Here is a 20755-nt window from a genome sequence, read left to right as displayed (position 1 = left end):
CCCCTGAACTTGACGACATCTGCATACCAGAAGGCCAAGCCAAACTACTTGGACGAGAAAGGAGCATACATTGTTGGCTTTTCGCTTCCCAAAGTAAAGCCTGTAGTCGCGAGTAATCGTAATACGGCCGCTGCCCGAACTGGCCAGGATAGGTATCCAATGTGATAAACATGGCACGATCTATGCCTGATAATTCAGTTGGTTGTAATTCTTTTATTCTGACTGCCTAACCATGGCCACTTTGGTATCATCAAATTTGAAGCGATAAACCCGAGACGAAAAAAAAACATATCAGTGAGTAACGAAAAACTGTTCATGAAGGCTTCACCAAAACGGCCACACTTGCGCCAGCCACATCCGAGAGAATAATGACAAGAAAAAAGTAAAACTCGCTCTCCCTAAGCGGAAACAGGAGGGACAATGCTGAAGATCTCCTGAGCCGTGCGCTTGACGATGCCGCCGGTCACGGGGAGACTGGTGCACTTCTCCAGGTATAGGTCGACCTCGCGGGCTGCCTGCCTGCCTTCGTTGATGCCCCTAAGATTTCACCAACGTCAGCATTTATCTTCAGCAGCCGTCAAACAGAAACCAGTCAAAACTTACCAGACAATCAGAGACTGGCCGCGACGGCAGTCCCCGGCGGCAAACACACCCTCGGCGTTGGTGCAGTACTTGCCCGGCGGGGTTTTGACGTTCTTGCGGGCGTCCTTCTCGATATCGTCGCCAAGTACGCGCGCCTCGGGGCCCAGGAAACCCATCGACAGCAGCACAAGGTCGGCGGGGAAGAACTGCTGCGAGCCCTCAACCTTCTTCATGTCCCAACCGCCTGAGGCCGACTTGGTCCACTCGACCCGGACAGTGTTGATTCCCTTAACCTTGCCTCCGCCATCATCGACAAACTCCTCCGACATGATGCAGAACTCGCGCGGGTCCTTGCCCTGGTGCTGCCGCACCTCTGAGTGGCCGTAGTCCACGCGGTAGATGCGCGGCCACTGCGGCCATGGGTTGTCGTTGGCACGTTCCGGTGGCGGTTGGGGCAGCAGCTCAAAGTTGATAACCGACTTGGCCCCGTGACGCACAGACGTTCCGATACAGTCATTGCCAGTGTCGCCGCCACCAATGACCACGACGTCCTTGTCCTTGGCCGAGAGGTACGCATTGTCCGCCAGCTCGGAGTCGAGGAGCGACTTGGTGTTCTTATGCAAGAACTCCATGGCGAAATGAACACCATCGAGGTTGCGACCCTTGATCGGCAGGTCACGCGCAACCGTGGCACCGGTGCAGATGATGACGGCGTTGTTCATCGACCGGAGCACCCTGAGAGCCACATCCTTGCCGACATCCACACCCGTCTTGAATATGATACCCTCGGCCTCCATGAAGTCTGTGCGCCGCTTGACGATGCGCTTGTCCAGCTTCATGTTGGGGATACCATACATGAGCAGGCCACCAAGGCGATCCGCGCGCTCATAGACCGTGACAAGGTGTCCGGCCTTGTTGAGCTGATCGGCAGCGGCCAAACCGGCGGGACCGGAGCCAATGATGGCCACCTTCTTGCCAGTGCGGACCTTGGGCGGCTGGGGAACCATCCAGCCCTTTTCGAACCCACGGTCGATGATGGCGCACTCGATCGACTTGATGCCAACGGGCTCCTCATTGATGCCGAGAACGCAGGCACCTTCACAGGGGGCCGGACAAACGCGTCCCGTGAACTCGGGGAAGTTGTTTGTCAACAGGAGTCGATTGAGAGCGTCCCGCCATTGGTTACTAAATGTTCGTGATGAGCCAAGTTAGAAAAGCCGATGGTCAAACCAGGAAGAGGAGAAAGAGTAAAAATAGAAAAAGAGAATAGTGAAGCTTACCGGAAAACCAATTCGTTCCACTTCGGGATGACGTTGGAGATGGGGCAGCCCGTGTCGGACTGGCAGAAGGGCACACCGCAGTCCATGCAGCGCGCCGTCTGGTACTTGAGCTCGTCCTCGTCCAGGCGGTTCGAGATCTCGGCCCAGTCCTTCGTCCGCGTCTTGGCGCTGCGGTACTTCTCGTTGCGTCGGCCATACTTCATGAAACCCTTGGTCTTGTCCAGCACGAGGGCCTTCTTCTTGTCGACGGCCGCGTCATTGACCGTCTCCTCAATGTCCTGCAGCTTGGCCGGCTTCTCGTGCTTGTCCTTGTTGGCCACGCCCGAGACGACGGGCAGGCTGTACTCGGCGCGCTTGGCCTCGACTGCCTTGGCCGCCTCCTCCTGGAGCACGCGCTTGTAATCGACCGGGAGAACCTTGATGAAGCGGGGCAGGGCGCGGTTGAAGTCCACGAGGATGCGAGCCGCCAGCTCCGAGCCGGTGTAGTGATGGTGATCCTCAATAAGGCCACGCACATACGCGATCTCCTCGGGGTCCTCAAGACCCGAGGCCTCAACCATCTCCATGTTGAGCTTGGACATGAAGTCGTGGTGAATGTCGAGCACGTACGCGATGCCACCAGACATGCCGGCCGCGAAGTTGCGGCCAGTGCTGCCCAGAACCACCACGCGGCCGCCAGTCATGTACTCGCAGCCGTGGTCACCGACGCCCTCAACAATGGCCGTGGCTCCCGAGTTACGCACAGCAAAACGCTCGGCCGCAACACCACGGAAGTAGCAGGTACCGCTCGTGGCTCCGTACAGGCAAGTGTTGCCGATGATGACGTTCTCCTCGGCCTTGAAGACAGCAGAGCGGGGCGGGTAGATGATGAGCCTACCACCAGACAGGCCCTTGCCTACGTAGTCGTTGGAGTCACCCTCTAGCTCGAGAGTCACGCCGGGCGCCAGGAAGGCACCGAACGACTGGCCAGCCGAGCCCTTGATGTTGACGTGGACAGTGTCCATAGGCAAGCCAGCCTCGCCGTAGCGCTTGGAGATGTGGTAAGACAGCGATGTGCCCATTGCGCGATCAGTGTTGACCACGTCACACTCAATGCGAGACGGCAGGCCCTTGTCAAGGGTAAGCTCGGACTCGGAGATGAGCTTGTTGTCGAGGCGGACGTAGAGCCTGTGGTCCTGCTTGCGGACGTTGAATGTGGCAACGCCAGGCCGCAGCTTATGCGCCGGCGTCAAGATCAGGGAGAGATCGATGTTCTCCGTCTTGTTCGTGCGCAGGTCATCCCGGACCCTGAGCATCTCGGCATGACCGACCATCTCGTTGATAGTACGGAAGCCGAGCTTGGCCATGATGGCACGCAGCTCATTGGCGATGTAATAGAAGAAGTTGATGACATGCTCGGGCGTGCCCTTGAACTTCTTCCGCAGCTCAGGATCCTGCGTGGCAATGCCCACTGGGCAGGTGTTGAGGTGGCACTTTCGCATGAATATGCAGCCCATGGCGATTAGTGGGGTGGTAGCAAACCCCCACTCCTCGGCACCTAGCAGACAGGCGACGGCAACATCACGTCCGGTGCGGAGCTGGCCGTCCGTCTGCACAACGACGCGGCCACGGAGGTCGTTGAGTACCAGCGTCTGATGCGTCTCGGCGAGGCCAAGCTCCCAGGGGAGGCCGGCGTATTTGATACCTGTCCAGCGCGAAGCTCCCGTGCCGCCATCGTGGCCAGAGATCAGAATGTGGTCAGCCTTGGCCTTGGCCACGCCCGAAGCAACGATACCGACGCCCGTCTCCGACACGAGCTTGACCGAGACGCGCGAGCGCGGGCTGGAGCACTTCAGGTCGTAGATCAGCTGCTTCAGGTCCTCGATCGAGTAGATGTCGTGATGCGGCGGGGGCGAGATCAGTCCAACACCAGGGGTCGAGTGCCGCGTCCGGGCAATCGATTTGGACACCTTGTGGCCGGGGAGCTCGCCACCCTCGCCAGGCTTGGCGCCCTGGGCCATCTTGATCTGGAGCTCGTCAGAGTCGGCGAGGTACGCAGAGGTGACACCGAAGCGTCCAGAGGCCACCTGCTTGATGGCGGATCGCATGGTGTCGCCATTGGACATGACTTGGGACCTCTCAGGGTCCTCACCACCCTCACCCGTGTTGGACTTGCCGCCAAGACGGTTCATGGCCACGGCCAGGGTCGAGTGTGACTCCATAGAGATAGAGCCGTACGACATGGCACCGGTGCAGAAGCGGCGAACGATCTCAGTCCAGGGCTCGACCTGGTCGATAGGCACCGGGGTGCACTCCTCGAACTTGAAGTCAAGCATCCCGCGGAGCGTGCAGGCTTTGATCTGCTCGTACTCTGTCCTCGAGTATGCCTCGTACGATTTGTCGTTCTTGTTGCGAACCGCATCCTGAATGTTTGCAATGGCCGTAGGGTCGTTGATGTGAGGCTCGCCACCGTCACGCCAGTGGTATTCGCCGGACTCTGTGAGGCCGGGGACACCAACAGTGTAGCGTGATGGGAAACCACGCTCGTGGAAGCGGAAAGCGTCCTGGGCGATGATCTCAAAGGTCACACCCTTGATACGCGAGGCGGTTCCCTTGAAGCAACGCTCAACCACAGTGTCGTCGACACCGAGAGCCTCGAAGATCTGAGCGCCCTTGTAGCTGGCCAGCGTAGAGATACCCATCTTGCTCATGACCTTGAGAATGCCACCGTCGCACGAGTGCTTGTAGTTGTGGATGAGCATCTCGTCGGTGATCTTCTTCTTGATGAGCTTCTCGCGGTTGAGCTTCAGGATGCATTCCATGGCCAGGTAGGGGTTGATGGCGTCGGCGCCATAACCCAGGAGGACACACATGTGGTGAACCTCACGCGCCTCTGCCGTCTCGACAACAATGGCAGCCATGGACCGCCACTTGTTGCTGACGAGGTGATGGTGAACCATGCCCGAGGCCAGGAGGGCCGAAACAGGCACGCGATCGGCCGAGGTGTTGCGGTCCGAGAGCACAATTATGCGATCCCTGTTCTCAATGGCGGATGTGGTCTCGTTGCAAATGTAGTCGAGGTGCTTCAGATAGCCATCAACACCCTGCTTCTTGGGGAAGGTGATGTCGATGATCTTGACAGTCCACTCTGGCCGAAGCTTGGTCATGTTCTTGATGGAGTTGAACTCGGGGATAGAAAGGATGGGGCTAGGGAGCAGCAGGCGACCGCACTGAGACGAGTCCATCTCGAGCAGGTTGCCCTGAGGGCCAACGTAGCACTCCAGGGACATGACAATAGACTCGCGAATGGGGTCGATGGGCGGGTTGGTGACCTGAGCGAAGAGCTGCCTGAAGTACTCGTAGAGCAGACGAGGCGCCTGGGACAAGCAAGCCAGTGGGGAGTCGTTGCCCATGGAGCCGAGAGCCTCTTTCTCATCCTGGGCCATCGGGGCAAGCAGCAAGCTGACCTGCTCGAAAGTGTAGCCAAATGCGTGCAGCAGCTTGTCTTCCTGGATCGAGACAGCGTCAGGCTTGGCCTCCAGCCCGATGGACTTGTCCTGCGTGAGCGTCTCCAGCACGTTCGGCAGCGTAACAAGCTCCTTGTCCAGCCACGCGCGGAAGTCCTGGCGGTTCGCAACCTTGGCTTTGAGCTCGCTATCATCAATGATGCGTCCGGCAACGGTGTCGACGAGAAGCATGCGGCCGGGCTGCAGACGGCCCTTCTGGATGACGCTCTCGGGCTCGATGGGCATTGTGCCGACCTCGGATGCGCAGATGATGCGATCATCGTCCATGACGTAGAAGCGGCAGGGCCTCAGACCGTTACGGTCGAGATTGGCGCCGCAGAAACGGCCGTCAGAAAATGTGAACAGGGCCGGGCCGTCCCAAGGCTCCATCTGGCACGCCGCCCACTCGTAGAACGCCGCTTTCTTGGGGTCCATCTGGTTGTTGCCCTGCCAGGCCTCTGGGACCATAAGCATGACAGCCTCGGGGAGAGACAGGACTCCGTTGATGGTTAGAAGCTCGAGCACGTTGTCGAACGCGGCCGAGTCGGAACCACCGTCCTCAACGACGGGGTAAAGCTGCTCGAGCTCATCACCAAAAATTTCGGACTGCATGACTCCCTCGCGGGCGCGCATCCAGTTCTTATTGCCACGGAGGGTGTTGATTTCACCTGGATGTATACACCACGCACATTAGACATTGAGAATCCCACAAACTTACTTGCGGCGTCCGCAGCCCCCATTCGACAAGGGTGAAACAGGGCGTCAGCGAGCCCTAGCTGCTGGGGCAGCGGCGACATACCGTTGTGAGCAGCCCAGCGAAGCGGCTGAGCACGATCCCAGGAGGGGAAAGTGTTGGTTGAGAAGCGCGAGTGCACGAGAGCAAAGTGCGCCTCGTAGTCCGCATTGACCAAATCATGATAATACTGGTAGACCTGGACAGGAGCTAGCTGGCCCTTGTAGACAATGTTCTTGTTCGACAAGGAGCAGATGTAGAACCAATTGTGGAGGCCGACGGTGTGCGTAGCCCGCTTCCGCAGGATGTACAGCTGCCTCTCAAACAGCCTCTCGTCGAACTCTTGGGGGTCAGTCATCTCAGGGGCATTTCCGGGACCATAAGCCGACGCAAGCACCACGAAAGGTTGCATAATAATGGGCTCCCTCGACTTTGCGGCGGGTCCAAGGAGGCTCGAGTCCACGGGAAGCTCTCGCCATCCCAGGACCCGAAGGCCAAGTGTCTCGGCAATTTCTTCCAACTGCCTCTTGGACTCCTGCAGAGTCTCCTCGTCAGGCTTAAAGAACAAGTTTCCAACAGCGTACTGTCCCAGAGGGGGCAGCTTGATATCCACCTCGCGCTCAAAGTTCTTGAGGAAGAACTTGTGCGGAATCGAGGTCATGACACCAGCGCCATCGCCATCTCGAGCATCAGACCCAACGGCACCCCGATGGGTCATGTTGCACAGCAGGTTGCGTGCTAAGATAAGATGAACAGTGAGCAGCCAGGATGACACCTACACCAGTGGGCAGCGGCTCAAGGGTAAAGACTCACCATCGCTAACGATTTTGTGGCTCGGCTTGCCCTTGATGTGGCTGTGTTGCGGGGTTAGTACGAGACCGGGAGGTTGGAGGAGAGACACGAAGCCGCCTCGTTCGCGATCTTACCAAGCAAAGCCAACACCGCATGCATCCTTCTCGAGATCCGGATCGTACAAGCCCCTGTGAGAAATCGAGTCAGCGGCCCTATTTCTCATCTGAACGCGAACTCGGACATAGCGCAGAGATCATATCAAGTCGGGGAACGGGGAAGCAAGGTGCAGTCACGTACTGCTTCACCGGAAGGGCACCCGCCCAGGAGGAGTTGTTCTCCGACTGGTATTCATAGGGATGGTACTCCGTGGACTCAGCCTCGATGTGTGTTTGTCGGTCGTCGAATTCCGCCGTCAGGCCCATGCTAGGCGAGCTGTCGCGAGTCTGGAGGAAGGCGGCGATCGTGGGCACAGGTCTGAGATCGGGGGCTGGAGATTATATATAGCGTGTGCTGTACGGATAGACAGCGACGTGGTCGCTTCTAGGGAGGGTTTGTTAGTGACCATGGAATGCTTGCTGCTTATGGGAGATAATCGGCCAGGCCACGGCGACGAAAGGAGAGTGTGTAGCGCGAAGAAAAAGAACGCGGAATGCTAATGAAATAGCAGCCGGCGGGGACGTGATCGAAGATGTGTAACAGATGTGGGGTGAGGAAGACTAGCTTCGGCAGCGATAGCCGCGGCAAAGAAGCTGTTGAGGCGGGCTGCGTGTGTGGAGGGAGTGTGTCAAGCAAGCAGGCTGAGGATGCGCCCTGGCCGATCCTCCACCGTCCGATCCGCACCAGGTCACAGGCCAAGGAGTCCCCAGGTCCAAAAACCAGGGATGACCTTGACACGGCAGACAATCCGTGAGGAAGGGTCAACCAGCTGGTGTGTCTCTGGGGGTGTGCAGCTTGGCGTGGCAGACAGCCAACACACTCGCAGAATACAGTAGCGGCGTGGCTCGTTTGCCTAGCCGAGTATCCGCAGAAAAGCTCGTGGATCTGACGAGTGGCGGGCAGTGACACAGCCGAGATAGCCAAAAGAGCGGACCGGAAGGAGTCGAAGAGATGGCCAACGGATTGTACACCAACGGCCAGTTATAGCCCCATGGAGAGTCGGGAGGCGCCGGCGACGCAGCAGCGATATGCAGCATGCCGCGACAAGATAGGGGCCAGCCAATTGTGCTGCGATGATCAACTCCCGCTGTCCGCCCTCTCTCCGCTTGCAGGATCAACCTCTGCCGGGTCCGTTGCTAAGCCGAGGCACCCTCACACCTTCACGCACATAACTTCAAGCCCTCTTGGCGAACGAAAAAAAAGGGCTGGAGTGCTGCGCGTGGGACATGATACGACGGTCCAATGAGGACGATCCTCGATGCATTCGGATGCGGCTTGGATCTAGCGTCCTGATAGGGCGATAGTGAGGACTGGGGGCTCTATCTCGCAGCTGCATCAAGAAGCCCCCCTCCTTGTGTCGTGTCCACGCAGGCCGCTGGCCCAGAGCTCGGAGCTAGCGAAGCGAGTTGGTGTGGTGCGCTCGGCCGCTATGGGAGTGGGAGCCGCGGGTGGAGAGCGGGATGATGAGCCGGGGGCGATAGGCGGGCGGGGTAATGGGAGAGAGTTTTGGCATGGCCGCCTTGGTGGTTTGGACAAGGTTCCAGCCTACTACAACAGGCTTCTGTCGTTGGCCTGCTGCTCGCCGTGGGGTTTTCGGGCCAAGGGACTTGCACCATCCATCCTCGTGCTTGTCGGAGGTGTGCCCGCAGCCTGCGGCAACAGTCCCCTCATTTGATTTTCCCTCGTTGTTCGCCCTTTTTTGCCCCGGCCAGATTTGTGTGCCCCACGTCGCCGCGCCTCTAGTTTCCCTAGCTCGTGTCGCTTGCAGGGGGCTTCGGCGGCTGGGGACCGGGCTCGCAGGGATGGGTAGCGCCGTTGCCAGGGTTCGCCGCTGGCAAAAAGATGACGTCGCATTGGCGCGTTGTGCGCAGCCGCCAGGCTGGTGCTTGCTGGTCCAGGAGGTGGGCTGTCCCTCCACCAGAGCACATGAAAAAAAGGACAAGAGGCAAAACAAAACATGCTGCGGCGTGCCCGACGTCTCTTCCAAGCGTACACTTGCACCACACCAATCTTTAAAGGGCTAAGGCGTGTATTCGGAGCCGTCGACGATAGGGGCACAATGCTGGCCTCAGGGGTCGCGGGAACACAAACATCAGGTCCGGCTAGACTTGACTTACCTGCTTGGTCCCGTAGCAGTTATATCCGTGCTTCACCGTCGCCAACCGGCGGCTTGCAGGGTCGAGATGAGCGTGGGTTCTAGACTCGCTTCGGTCTTGAATAGGTGTCTCTGCTGTCTCCTGACGATATTGTCGCGAGCGATGGGTTCTTGATGGGACGGAGCCACGAGTCAAGGCGTCCGTTGTAGTTGAAGCAGCCGCAGGTGTGTGAAGGGTAGGAGGGAAAGGGAACGAGTGTGCTCCGGAGTGATGGAGGGGGGCAAGAGGGTTTATGAAAGACCGAGGTGGCCTGGCCAAGCTGCTCTACCTGGGCCAGTCTAGTCGGGCGGTTTTGGAAAGTCGCCCCGAGTCGGAGGGATGCCGGATGGAGAGCAGTGGAGCGCTGAGGTGAACGGGCCAAAAAGGAGCAGGGTCCAGGGATGGACGCGACGGGTGGGCCAGGGAATGGAAGGCAGCAAAATTTTTGGCCGGCCACGGAACCTCCAGGGCGCTGCATCCAGGCGAAGCTCATCTGGGAAGTGGGGTGCTGGTGGGGGCAGATCTCAGCAGCGGGCGGCTGGGCAATGGCGTGGGCAAACTGGGGGGGTGGTCCCACCACCATCAAACAGCAAACACCACGCCTCAGACCTCAGGCTTCGGCTAGCTGTGAAGGCCGTTCAGCTTCCGGCTTCGGGGCATTCCGAGCGACAAGACCCTAAGCTGCCGTTGATGTCGTTTATAGCCAGTAACTATCTACACCTTCCAAACTTCCCAGCTCCCCCATACAGTCTAGACTTACTAGCCAGACGCACCGCCAGTAATGGTTGGCGATGAAAAGCAGTTGTCGTACGGCTCTAGTTCATCCTCACACCACTTGGCCACAAACTCATGAGGACATGCTTCGATGATTCCATGTCGTTTCACGCAAGAGCATGCAGCAGTACACCGTAGACTGTCACAGCGCCGGGTGTCCTTCCCGCCCGGCTGGACTGTTCTTGCCGTTGTCGCCAGAGGACACCACATGCAATTGCACCTTTCCCGCTTGGTATACCTGTCAAACAGCCAGTCAGCTATCAAGAGAAAGTCGCCGTTGTAGCACGGATTTGGGCTTGTGACGCACACAGGATCCAGGCATGGCAGGTTCTGCATTGTTTGCGCAATTATGATTGGCGGTAGTCTTCCGGATCCAATGGCGTATTCTATGCTATAACGTTGACACATCCAAAAGCTCACCAGCTAGGACCGCGCGTGACTATAGGCCTTAGCTGGAAAGCGCAACCGCCAATCATTTCCTCTACACACTGACTTGCACCTAGAGTGCGGCCCTGCGGCATGCCAGATAGTAGATCGTGCGAGTCGGGTGTCGGCGGCAGAAATCGGACTGGATCTGGTGTCTCTCATTGCCGGTGCGGCGAGGTGTTGCGACCTCTCTCAAGCATGGCATTTCATAACCTCTGATCAGATTGGCTCTTCCCTGAAAGACCGCCAGGGTTGCGACTTTGCGCGCATGCAGATGGACTGCCAGCAACTCCCATGTCATGGTTCCAGTCCAATGGATGCTAGAAATGGCTGCCCGAAGACGCGAAGACGAGTATTCGTCTTGTAACAGAAATTCTCTGGGTGGTCGGCCGTCAATAAAGCCGCCGACGTGCACACACCCCACACCCGGCTGCAAGAGACGACATGGGGTCCCCCATGTCGGTGCCTTGCCCGCATGACAGGGGTATAATACCCCTGCTCGTTAGCCGGGGTGTGGTGGGTGTGTCGCGCGGGGTGAAGGGAAAAAAAAGTTGGCGGGATGTCAACTTCTGACGAGCACCAATCAGAAGCAGTCATTTGCAAAGCTCCAGCACATGAGCTCCGATGTCGCACTGCGGGTGATTGTTTTTGGAGATCGGGATGCCAAATGCCTGGGTGCTGAAAATGGTACCCCAATTCTGCTTTTAGCACATGCCCGCGGAATATTCCAGACATGCTGCAGAATTTATTTGCCTCTCATCGTATTCCGCTATTAACAACCTACTTTTGTTCACCCTCCTAAACGGCTGCTTCCAGGCTGGCGTCGCTGGCCCAGCGTTTTCCATGGGCCACCCACGAGTGACCCCCAAACTTCCAGCCCACCCAATGTCATGCCGAGCATCAGCGCAGCCATCCCACCTGCAACCGCAAGACAGGCTGCAGGCATAAAAAACCGAACCAAGCAAGGGCTAAATGCGCCCGACGCTGCATATCCCGCACCATCTCTCGGAACTCCACTGCGGTCTGACGGACGTTGTCCCCTTTTAGGGCATGTCAAGGCTGGCTGGATTTGGTCCGTGACCGCCCTGTGGGTTTGCTAACGGATTTGACATCAACTCCACAATTGCTAGGCAGACCAATCAGGTACCGCGCCGCAGACCTCAGCCCTTATCTTAACCTGGTGACTCAATACGTCGTCGAGGAAGGGAAAGCCAAAAAGCGCTCTCTTCCTCGGAAACCCCTCATCGAATGGAAAGAGGAAAAAAGATCTGCTCTACTTTTCATTAGCGTATCCTTGTTCCGCCCCTGTGAGGTGTGTGGCCGGCACACCCAGCAAAGCGGTTGGGCAGATCGGCCGGCTGCCCGCATGTCTCGACGATGGCGAGCATAATATGGGATTTTCGCGTTCGCCTACCGACGGGGAAGCGGGAGTCGTGCTCGCGTCACCGACTCCATCAATGACGCTTATGACGTCCGTCGTTGGTAGGGGAGCCTGCGAGAACACAGCAGCAAAGATTCAGATTGTGATCCGAAGTGCACGTGTGAACGCCAGGAGCCGCAGCCCACTGACTGAGACATCAAGCAAATTTACAAATCGAGAGAATAGGGTCTGAGGGGTGCCGAGGAGGATGCAGAGGACAAGGGTCCACAAACACATGTTTGCGACTGTCGAGATAAAAAACACGCCTCTCCCACGCAGACAAGCCCCCCATCCCCGTCCTTGATGGAAGGGGCAGACCCATCTATATGGGACTCATACGAGCACACACGCAATCATTAAAGCCGGGCGTCCAATCGCCGTCGAGGCAAATGCTCAAACTGGCATATCCCCAGTAGGTGGCAGGAGACGGCCGCCACTAAATAGTGCCAAGTTTTGTTGTGTCGCTTCGCTGTGCCCGCACCCACTCGGTACCCAGCGGGGCAGAAGTTCGGCCCAATGTGAGCCTCGCTTTTGGCGAAATCGGTCTTCCTGCCGTCTCCTCCATGGGCCGCAAGCAGACGTGGGAAGCCGCGGCGGCAGTGGTTTGCGTATATGGGGTGTCACTGTAACAGCGATTATCAAAGGAGGGTAGACTTGGTTGAAGAGAGCAGGTGAGCGGCGTGGCGGCTAGCCACATGCTGCCCAAAGGGCTTTCTGGACCACGATGGATTCTGCTTCGCAATGAGTCCTCCGCTATCCAAGTGGCTCCCCCCAAAAAGGGCAAAAGTTCACTTTTTTCTCTTTGACCACCCAACCCAGATCAGTACCACCGCTGAAACGATGTCAGCGTGATGGGGAGCCGCCATTTCGCCGAGCTAAGGTCCGAAAGGTGGATGAGGAGGCGCAATGAGGATGGGGGCGCTGGCGCGAACTCGGCCGTGCAATTCAACTTTTACGAAGGGTCCGACATTGTTGCGGTTGATGAGATGCAACGAAAACGATGTTCCGAAAACTCCCGACGCGGTGTTCAGGCTAGCAGCCCCCTGTCTGGTGGAGAGAACTTGGCACCCAACACCTGCCCGCAGCCGCCAGAAAATGAAAGAAAAAAGGCGCAGGCCCCCTCCTGCTTGCCACAGAAAAGTCATTGCCGCGCGTAATTGCGATGGGACGCGCCGCCTCCAGCCAACCTCCAACGTTTGAGTGGGAAGGGGTTCGGTGGGCACGAATCGTTGGCGTCAAATTTGAACAGAGCGCTTCATACGTCGTACAGACATGGCAGGAGAGCCCGACCATTGACGTATGTGGTAGTTGTTTGCTGACGCCGCACGAGGCTCTGCTGTTGTCATGCATCCCACCATTATTTTGCCGACTCAGCGAGGTCGGATCTTTTTGGCGTTGGAGGGCTGACACCCAGGGCGCCGGGTTCGGAGGCCTGTGTGTATGCGAGATAGATACCGGCCCTTCTAGCCCGCATCTGTATTTCCTGACATGGATGGGATCCTCCCAGTAGCCGGGCAGACCGGAAGGAAGAGGGCTGGGCCTGCCCAGGTCACGGGCGGGTGTCGGGAGTTCCTGCAGCGGCTCGGGCACCGCTCAGGGTGTGGAACACAAGCGCGCGGCTGCGCTTAGCTAGATTCATGACCCACCAAAACGCGCGCTTCTGAATCAGGAATGTGCGACTTGGGATCGAAATGCTCCACGTAAGAGTTCCGCCTCGCGCTTCATGATTAAGCCCCGCGGTAGACTTCAAGATTTGAACTAATCAAGCGTTCTTCGTAACATTCCAAGCACCGCTAGCCCGCGACCGAGCTTCTGGTTCGACAACTCAAGGGGGCAAATCAGTCCCCTTGCGCGGAGATGCGCGCGTGGGGTCCTGCGTGACCTTAGCAGCTTGTCACCATCGACCAGTGCGCGGCGAAGCGATCTTCACAATGTTTTCCATACTCCCCGACCTGACGCCGCATGACGTGCGTTGCTCCTCCTCCAATAGAACCTCGGCTCTCCTCACGCGAGACACGCAACGCTGACAAAACCCCCTCGAACTAAACCCCACAGTCCCACTCCCTCTGGTACACGTCCTCCCGCAGCCCGATCCCCCCGGCGTCCTTCGACCCCGCGAACCAGCACGGCAGCCTCCTCGTGGAGGGCGGCGACGGGGCGCAGCGGCACCAGCACCGGCGGCAGCATGGCGGGGCGTCGCAGGCCGTGCTGGAGCGTACGGTGCTGGCGCGCCTGCGCGCCGACGAGGCGTACCAGGAGCGGCGGCGGCTCAACGTCGGCAACTTTGGCGCGACGTGGCTCAAGCCCCCCGGCATCGCAAAGTCGCTCTTCCAGCTGCGCGAGGAGCGCCGCGAGCAGGAGGAGCACGCCGAGGCCGTCCGCCGCGAGCAGCTCGCCCAGCAGCTGGCCGAGGCCGAGGAGGGCGCCGCCGCAGCCGCCACGGCTGCCGCCGTGGCGGCGGCTGCTGCAGAGGAGGGGGGTGGTAGCGGCATGATCGGTGAGAACGGACAGACGATGTTGGGCCCCGGCGGGGAGGACGAGATGATGGGCGACGGGGACGACGATGCGCAGCCGGAGGAGCGGGACCTGGACGACGAGATCCCGGACGCGGACGAGGAGGGCTTCGGCTACGACGGGGCGGATTCCGACGAGGAGTCCGATTCGGACCGCACCGAAACGACAGACGACGACGACACCGAGGACGGCAGGGGAGGGAACGGCGGCGGCGGCGGCGGCGGCCCGGCGGCGGAGCTGCGGCAAGTGGTCGCGGCCGAGGATCGCGTGCTAAACATGATGTCGCGCGGCCAAGGCCGGCGGCAGGACGTCGACGACCTGCTGTACGCCGGCGAGGAGGACGAGGTCGACGACGAGGACCGCGCCGAGATGCTGCAGGAGGACGACCTGGCGCACCACTCCCGCGGCTACGGACACGGGCTGCTGGACGACGACGGCGACGGCCTGGACATGGACATGGACGGCGACCTGGACGACGAGATCCCCGAGGCCGAGAGCGGCATGTACGAGCACACCGATACCGAGGCCTCGCTCATGACTAGTGACGATGAGCACGAGCATGCCGAGAGGAGCTACGCCGCCGGTCAGCACCCGGCGTCGGCGCGCTTCATGGGCGCCAGTAGTGCGCGCGCCTCGCACCGCAGCGGGAACCCCAGACGCAGCATCGATATCAGCAGTATTCTGTCCCGAGACGGGAGCAGCATTGCCGGCAGTAGCCCCAACGTGATGAGGAGACACTGACGAGATTATGAGGCACTGAAACGACAACGAAACTTAGCTATACGAGAGAGATACACATCTTCCGTTTTGCGGCCCCTTGTACACGGAGTCATGGGCATAAAGAAAACCTATAGACAGCTTATTACAGGGATAAAGGCAAGGCCTCGCAGAGACCAAAAAAAAACATGAATAAAACCGGTAAATATGTTAAGCAAGGCTCGTTGGTCTGCCATCAACAATCCCCAAACGTGATCATTTACCCTATTTCCAAAGTCAACCAATGGACGTCATCCCGAAATGTGAACACGCCTTGGTGTGCCATGATCGAAAAACTCGCGATTAAACTCCCATGAACTCCCAGGATATATCGTTTTGTGTGATGGTGGCTCTCGCGTGACATCCGTGCCTTCTTTAGAATAGCCAGACGTAGATGAAGAGGAAGGCAACGGCGGCAAAGAAGAGCAACCAGACCTTCCAGCCGACGCCGGTCCTCTCCGCCATGAGGAGCATGCGGTTCATGGTGCCGCGCAGCCGTAGCCTGGTTGTGTCGAAGCTATCGTTCATCTTCTCGGCGAGGGCCGAGGACTCGCGGATCTCGTCGCCAATCGCAACCGTCATCTAGGGAGCAGGGTGCTGTGTGAGCAGATGGTTCCAGGTCGTTGGCCCAGCGGCCATGTCGCCATCACAGCGCCGATCCATATCACAAGGCTGTGGGGCCTGGCTGCTTACGTCTTTCAACACCCTAACCTTGCCTAGAATCCCTGACACTTGCTCGTCGTTCTGGCTCTCGAGCTCGTTGAGCACCGCATCGCTGTATTGGCCCCTGTTTACACCAGAAGATCCAGATGGTCAGCTCAGTCTCACACCGCCTGCCTACTGTTCGGGAGAGAGGCCGACTGACTTCCTATTGGGGGTTGCGGGCCGATATGAGGAGCCCTGGACTCCGAGGTGGTTGCTCCCGCCAGCCGGGGCCCCGCTGCCGCCGGGATATCCATACCCGTATCCGCCGGCTCGATTCGGGCTTGCGCTGGCCTGGCGGCTGTTGGACGAGTTGCCGCCGTAACCCTCGAACAGGGCGCTGCGCGGGTCGCGCTGGTGGAGGGACGAGGTCCCGAACCTGCTATAGTCGGGGCGGCATCGCGGTCAGTCACGAGGGGTCGGTGACCGGGGGGTACGAGTTTTGACTTTTCGGCTCGAAACGCCAGCAGCGTAAAAGGCAAGGCGGGCTGTCGGGGGGTCAACGCGCAGGCGCGCCGACCGGAGCGATCAAGCGGCTGAGGGAAGGCGGCGGGCTGCGGCTGGGCTTGGCGGCTCAGCGCGCTCCGGAGCCGGCGGTCGACGTAGCATAAACACCCTTGGACCCCCCTTTTTTCCTGCCATCGCCTTCCTGTTTGCGCGGGGATGGGAGACTGCTGCTCACCTTGATGCCATGATAGCCGTTTAAGCCTTCGCTATTGTTCCATGTGGCAGAAGTTCTGCAGCGCAGTGCAGAAACTTTGCGAAATGGTCGGTGCCCGCGAGAAAAGGGGGAGAAAGAGTTGGTTCAGCGACAGCAAGACCAGGTCGCAAAGCCTGAATTTCACCTTGGACTGCTGGCTGGCAACCAAACCACCGCGACCCCCTGCAAGGGTTTCCTTTCTCTGGCGGATGCGCACTGGGTACTGTAAAGTTGACCGTCACTTTGAATGGCATGAGGTGATGTGGCTTCATTCAATCAGATGCCGGAATGCTCTGTGTCCAATTATAGCGGATCTCCACCAGCCGCAGATGATCGATGTGGGTCCGCGCAGTAGGAGGAGCCCCTTGAACGGGCTTCAACGGCTTTGCGAGGGACAGAGAATCGACGACGAGGTAGGTGATGCTTCGAGCTGCCGAGTTGCCCACCGAGTGATGTTGTAGCAGGCTGGTCTTCGTTCCGATGAATCATGTCGGCAGGGTTTCGGTGGCATCAAACACGACATCGAGAAGCCTGTTCCGCGGCGACGACGATGGAGGTCACCCAACAGGGTGCTCCCAGTGGGGCCGACCGGCTGGTGGCCCCTTTCTCAGCCGCCTGGAAGCAACAACATAACGCGACGGCGCCACATACAGACGGGATTGGGAACTGAACACATCAATCAAAGTCGATCAGACCTGAGTGACCCGTATCCCGCGTGGACCCAGGCCAAGCCAGGATCGGCCTCCCACCTTGACAGCCCGCCCGCCCAGCTCGCCCGCCGCAGCCTACACGCACGCAGCTGAGAGGCAAGCTAACGGGACACGAAAAAAGAGGCCAGATTATGCTACATTGCGCATCCCTTTCTTTCCTCCTCAGCTCTGCGCTCGCCCAATAGTCGACTGCACGGAATTGTTTGTTTTTCCGCAACAGAGTTGCCTCTGTTTTCCTTTTGGTCTCTCCGTCAGACGAGAGTTTTGGCCTGTCAATTTCCTCGCGGGCCGTTGATGTCGGATTGATTTAAATGATTTCTGGGGTAGACTTCTGACCTGTGTCTTCTTTTTTCCAATTCCACTCTGGACCACCTCCTTTTTTCTCCTTCGACACGCTCGTTTCTACGTCATCTTTTCCACCCATCACCTCCCCATTCTCCCGAGGGACCTCTTTGCTAAGGTCCTTGAGTGTTTATCGGCCGATCCACAGACGCACCTGTCATCAAGCAGTGTGTAGAGCAACCCCGTCGCGATGGCCGCTGTTCCGGCGGCGGTGGCCTCGGGCGCCGACCTGGGCGACCTTAGGAGGCGCAACGTGCCAGGCGAAGAGACGGCGCCCCTCATCCCCAAGGTTGAGGCGGACGATGACAAGAAGAAGGCTGCTAAGAAGGTAAGGAAATCACCATTATCGCACTGGCCACGACTGCTTCCCAACTGCTGTGGCCTGATGGGATATTGCAAACACACTTTGGCGAGAACCTGGCTTGTCGCTAACGCTGGTGGTGGCTCGAATAGCAACCTTCGATCCTCGAGGTCCTCGACCAGTGGGAGTTCCTGATCGCACCCGTCGTCTTTACCATCCTGGCCTTCTTCACGCGCTTTTACCAGATCGGCAAGTCCAACATTGTCACCTGGGACGAGGCGCACTTTGGAAAGTTCGGATCGCACTATATCGAACGCACCTACTACTTCGATGTCCACCCCCCGCTGGGCAAGATGCTGGTCGGCCTTTCGGGCTACATGGCTGGCTACAACGGCTCCTTCGAGTTCAAGTCGGGCGAGAAGTACCCTGACTGGGTCAACTACACTTTCATGAGGCAGTTCAACGCTTTCTTCGGCGCCGTCATCATTCCTATGGCATACTTTACTGCCAAGGAGCTCAACTTCCGCCGCCCCGCTGTCTGGCTCGTTACCCTGATGGTTCTGTGCGAGAACAGCTACACGACCATCTCTAGGGCAAGTCGATCCGTTCTCAAGACGCAAACTCGCTCAGGGACACATCCGCTAACATGGCACTCTCCTACAGTTCATCCTTCTCGACTCCATGCTGCTGTGCGGTACTGTTTCTACCGTCTTCTGCTGGGCCAAGTTCCATCGTCTCCAGCACAAGAGCTTTGAGCCCGAGTGGTTCCTCTGGCTGTTCCTGACTGGGTTCAGCATTGGGTGCGTCACTAGCGTGAAGCTTGTCGGCCTCTTCGTCACTGCGCTCGTCGGCCTTTACACTATCCAGGACCTGTGGAACAAGTTTGGCGAGCTGAAGATGCCGCCTCTGGAGCTTGGAGCCCACGTTGCCGCGCGCGTTGTTGGCCTCATCGTTCTCCCCTTCCTCGTCTACATGCTCAGCTTCGCCATTCACTTCGCCGTTCTTACGAAGACGGGCCCGGGTGATGCACAGATGAGCTCTCTCTTCCAGGCAAACCTGCGGGGAACCGAGGTCGGCAAGGACAGTCCCTTGGAGCTTGCTTACGGCAGCCGCGTCACCATCAAGAACATGGGCTACGGTGGCGGTCTCCTTCACAGCCACGTCCAGACGTACCCCGAGGGCTCGACGCAGCAGCAGGTGACGTGCTACCACCACAAGGACTCCAACAACGACTGGTTCTTCTACCCGAACCGTCGCGAGCCCGAGTATAATGAGACCGAGGAGCCGCGCTTCATTGGTGACGGCGACAGCTTCCGTCTGATCCACGCCCAGACCGGCCGCAACATGCACTCGCACGAGATCTCGGCTCCCGTGACCAAGTCGGACAAGGAGGTCTCGTGCTACGGCAACCTCACCATCGGCGACGACAAGGATCACTGGAAGGTTGAGGTTGTCCGCGACGTAGCCTCGCGCAACCGCAGCCGCATCCGGACTCTCACTACCGCCTTCCGGTTGAAGCATGAAGTTCTGGGCTGCTACCTCCGCGCCGGCAATGTCGTACGTGCCCCAGCAATACTAGCAGGCATACTGTAGTGCATGTGTGCTAACAGTTCATCTCCCAGAATCTGCCTCAATGGGGTTTCAAGCAGATCGAGGTTGCCTGCACGCCCAAGAACAACCCTCGCGACACTTACACCTGGTGGAACGTTGAGGCGCACACCAATGACAAGCGTGAGTACCTCGACGCAACGGTTTCGTTTGGACTAGACCTATAGAACTACTCGCTAACCCTGGCACAGTGCCCAAGGGAAACCCCGCCGTCTACAAGTCGCCATTCATCCATGACTTCATTCACCGTAAGTTTCCCCCACAGCCTCGATATACCGATGTAGTATCGGGTAGATGCTAACATGCAGCCCAGTCAACGTTGCCATGATGACCTCGAACAACGCTCTGGTGCCAGACCCTGACAAGCAGGATGATCTCGCTTCCCAATGGTGGCAGTGGCCTATCCTCAACGTCGGTCTACGCATGTGTGGTTGGGACGACAACATCGTCAAGTACTTCCTCCTCGGCAACCCCTTTGTCTACTGGGCCACCACGGCCTCGCTGGGCTTTGTCGGCCTGCTGGTCGTCTGGTACGTGCTTCGCTGGCAGCGCGGGTACAGGGAGCTTTCCAAGCCCGAGATGGAACAGATCCTCTACTCGGGCATCTACCCCATCATTGGCTGGTTTCTGCACTACCTGCCGTTTGTGGTGATGGCGCGTGTCACTTATGTGCACCACTACTACCCGGCTCTCTACTTCGCCATCCTGTCCTTCGGCTTCCTGATCGACTGGACGCTGAGGAGCCTGCAGAAGCCGATCCAGTACGGCCTGTACAGCATCCTCTATGTTGTGGTCATCGGGCTGTACATCATGTTCATGCCCATCTGCTGGGGAATGACGGGCCCCAACAAGCAGTACAGCTACATGAAGTGGTTCGACACGTGGAGGATGTCAGACTAATTCTAGTGGGATGACTGTTTTCCTTGCCGGTGCGTTTTGCCCGGGACGGATGGAGCCAGGCCCCCTCAACTACTAGTATGTGTGGGCATGGGGTTCCTGAGGGGCAGCCTTCACCAAACATACGCATGTAAAACAGTCAGCCACTTTGCGGAACGAATCTCCCTTCTCCTCCAGGGGTGGATGTCATCTCCTTTGTCTATCGCGGTGAACAATCTAGAAACGGATAAGCCAGCACAACGGGGAGCCGGGCTTAGTTAGAAAAGAGGGAGATAGGGACTTGTGCGGGAAGGGGAGTTCAGGTTCACATGGCCAACGGCTTGGCTAGCCGGAAACCGCCCAAGCAGACATCGGTCCGAATGAGGCCGAGTGGCAGCTTTCCCTCGAGCCGAGAGTAATGCAGGGAATCGAATGCAATTCATTTCTTTTTTTTTTTGGCCGA

General features: G+C 58.4%; 5 protein-coding genes across 5 annotated transcripts; 3 read left to right on the top strand and 2 right to left on the bottom strand.

Annotated features, from left to right (window-relative positions):
• Positions 1 to 143: 143 nt before the first annotated feature.
• Positions 144 to 9419, bottom strand: GGTG_04183 (glutamate synthase). The gene is made up of 8 exons (XM_009221975.1): positions 9146 to 9419; positions 7170 to 7412; positions 7007 to 7060; positions 6894 to 6934; positions 6147 to 6818; positions 1863 to 6015; positions 604 to 1767; positions 144 to 537 (listed from the first exon to the last, which is right to left on the bottom strand). Exons 2-8 carry the CDS (start codon positions 7292 to 7294, stop codon positions 399 to 401), a joined length of 6348 nt encoding a protein of 2115 aa, XP_009220239.1. The 5' UTR covers positions 7295 to 7412; positions 9146 to 9419; the 3' UTR covers positions 144 to 398.
• Positions 9420 to 12945: 3526 nt separating this feature from the next.
• Positions 12946 to 13416, top strand: GGTG_04182 (hypothetical protein; the record flags this gene model as incomplete). Its single annotated transcript, XM_009221974.1, has 2 exons — positions 12946 to 13080; positions 13294 to 13416. The coding sequence occupies 2 exons, from the start codon at positions 12946 to 12948 to the stop codon at positions 13414 to 13416; spliced, it is 258 nt and encodes an 85-aa protein (XP_009220238.1).
• Positions 13417 to 13475: 59 nt separating this feature from the next.
• GGTG_04181 (hypothetical protein) lies at positions 13476 to 15312 on the top strand. The gene is made up of 2 exons (XM_009221973.1): positions 13476 to 13750; positions 13839 to 15312. Exons 1-2 carry the CDS (start codon positions 13715 to 13717, stop codon positions 15036 to 15038), a joined length of 1236 nt encoding a protein of 411 aa, XP_009220237.1. The 5' UTR covers positions 13476 to 13714; the 3' UTR covers positions 15039 to 15312.
• Positions 15028 to 16957, bottom strand: GGTG_04180 (hypothetical protein). Its single transcript, XM_009221972.1, has 4 exons — positions 16438 to 16957; positions 15919 to 16137; positions 15747 to 15840; positions 15028 to 15635 (listed from the first exon to the last, which is right to left on the bottom strand). Exons 1-4 carry the CDS (start codon positions 16446 to 16448, stop codon positions 15429 to 15431), a joined length of 531 nt encoding a protein of 176 aa, XP_009220236.1. The 5' UTR covers positions 16449 to 16957; the 3' UTR covers positions 15028 to 15428.
• A 120-nt stretch (positions 16958 to 17077) lies between these two features.
• GGTG_04179 (dolichyl-phosphate-mannose-protein mannosyltransferase 2) lies at positions 17078 to 20753 on the top strand. The gene is made up of 6 exons (XM_009221971.1): positions 17078 to 17835; positions 17961 to 18401; positions 18472 to 19365; positions 19431 to 19539; positions 19608 to 19664; positions 19730 to 20753. The coding sequence occupies exons 1-6, from the start codon at positions 17698 to 17700 to the stop codon at positions 20314 to 20316; spliced, it is 2226 nt and encodes a 741-aa protein (XP_009220235.1). The 5' UTR covers positions 17078 to 17697; the 3' UTR covers positions 20317 to 20753.
• Positions 20754 to 20755: the final 2 nt, after the last annotated feature.

The sequence above is a fragment of the Gaeumannomyces tritici genome (genome assembly GCF_000145635.1).
Source record: "Gaeumannomyces tritici R3-111a-1 unplaced genomic scaffold supercont2.2, whole genome shotgun sequence".
Lineage (NCBI taxonomy): Eukaryota > Fungi > Ascomycota > Sordariomycetes > Magnaporthales > Magnaporthaceae > Gaeumannomyces > Gaeumannomyces tritici.
Note: the sequence above shows the minus strand (reverse complement) of the source record. Positions and strands in the feature narration are given on the sequence as shown.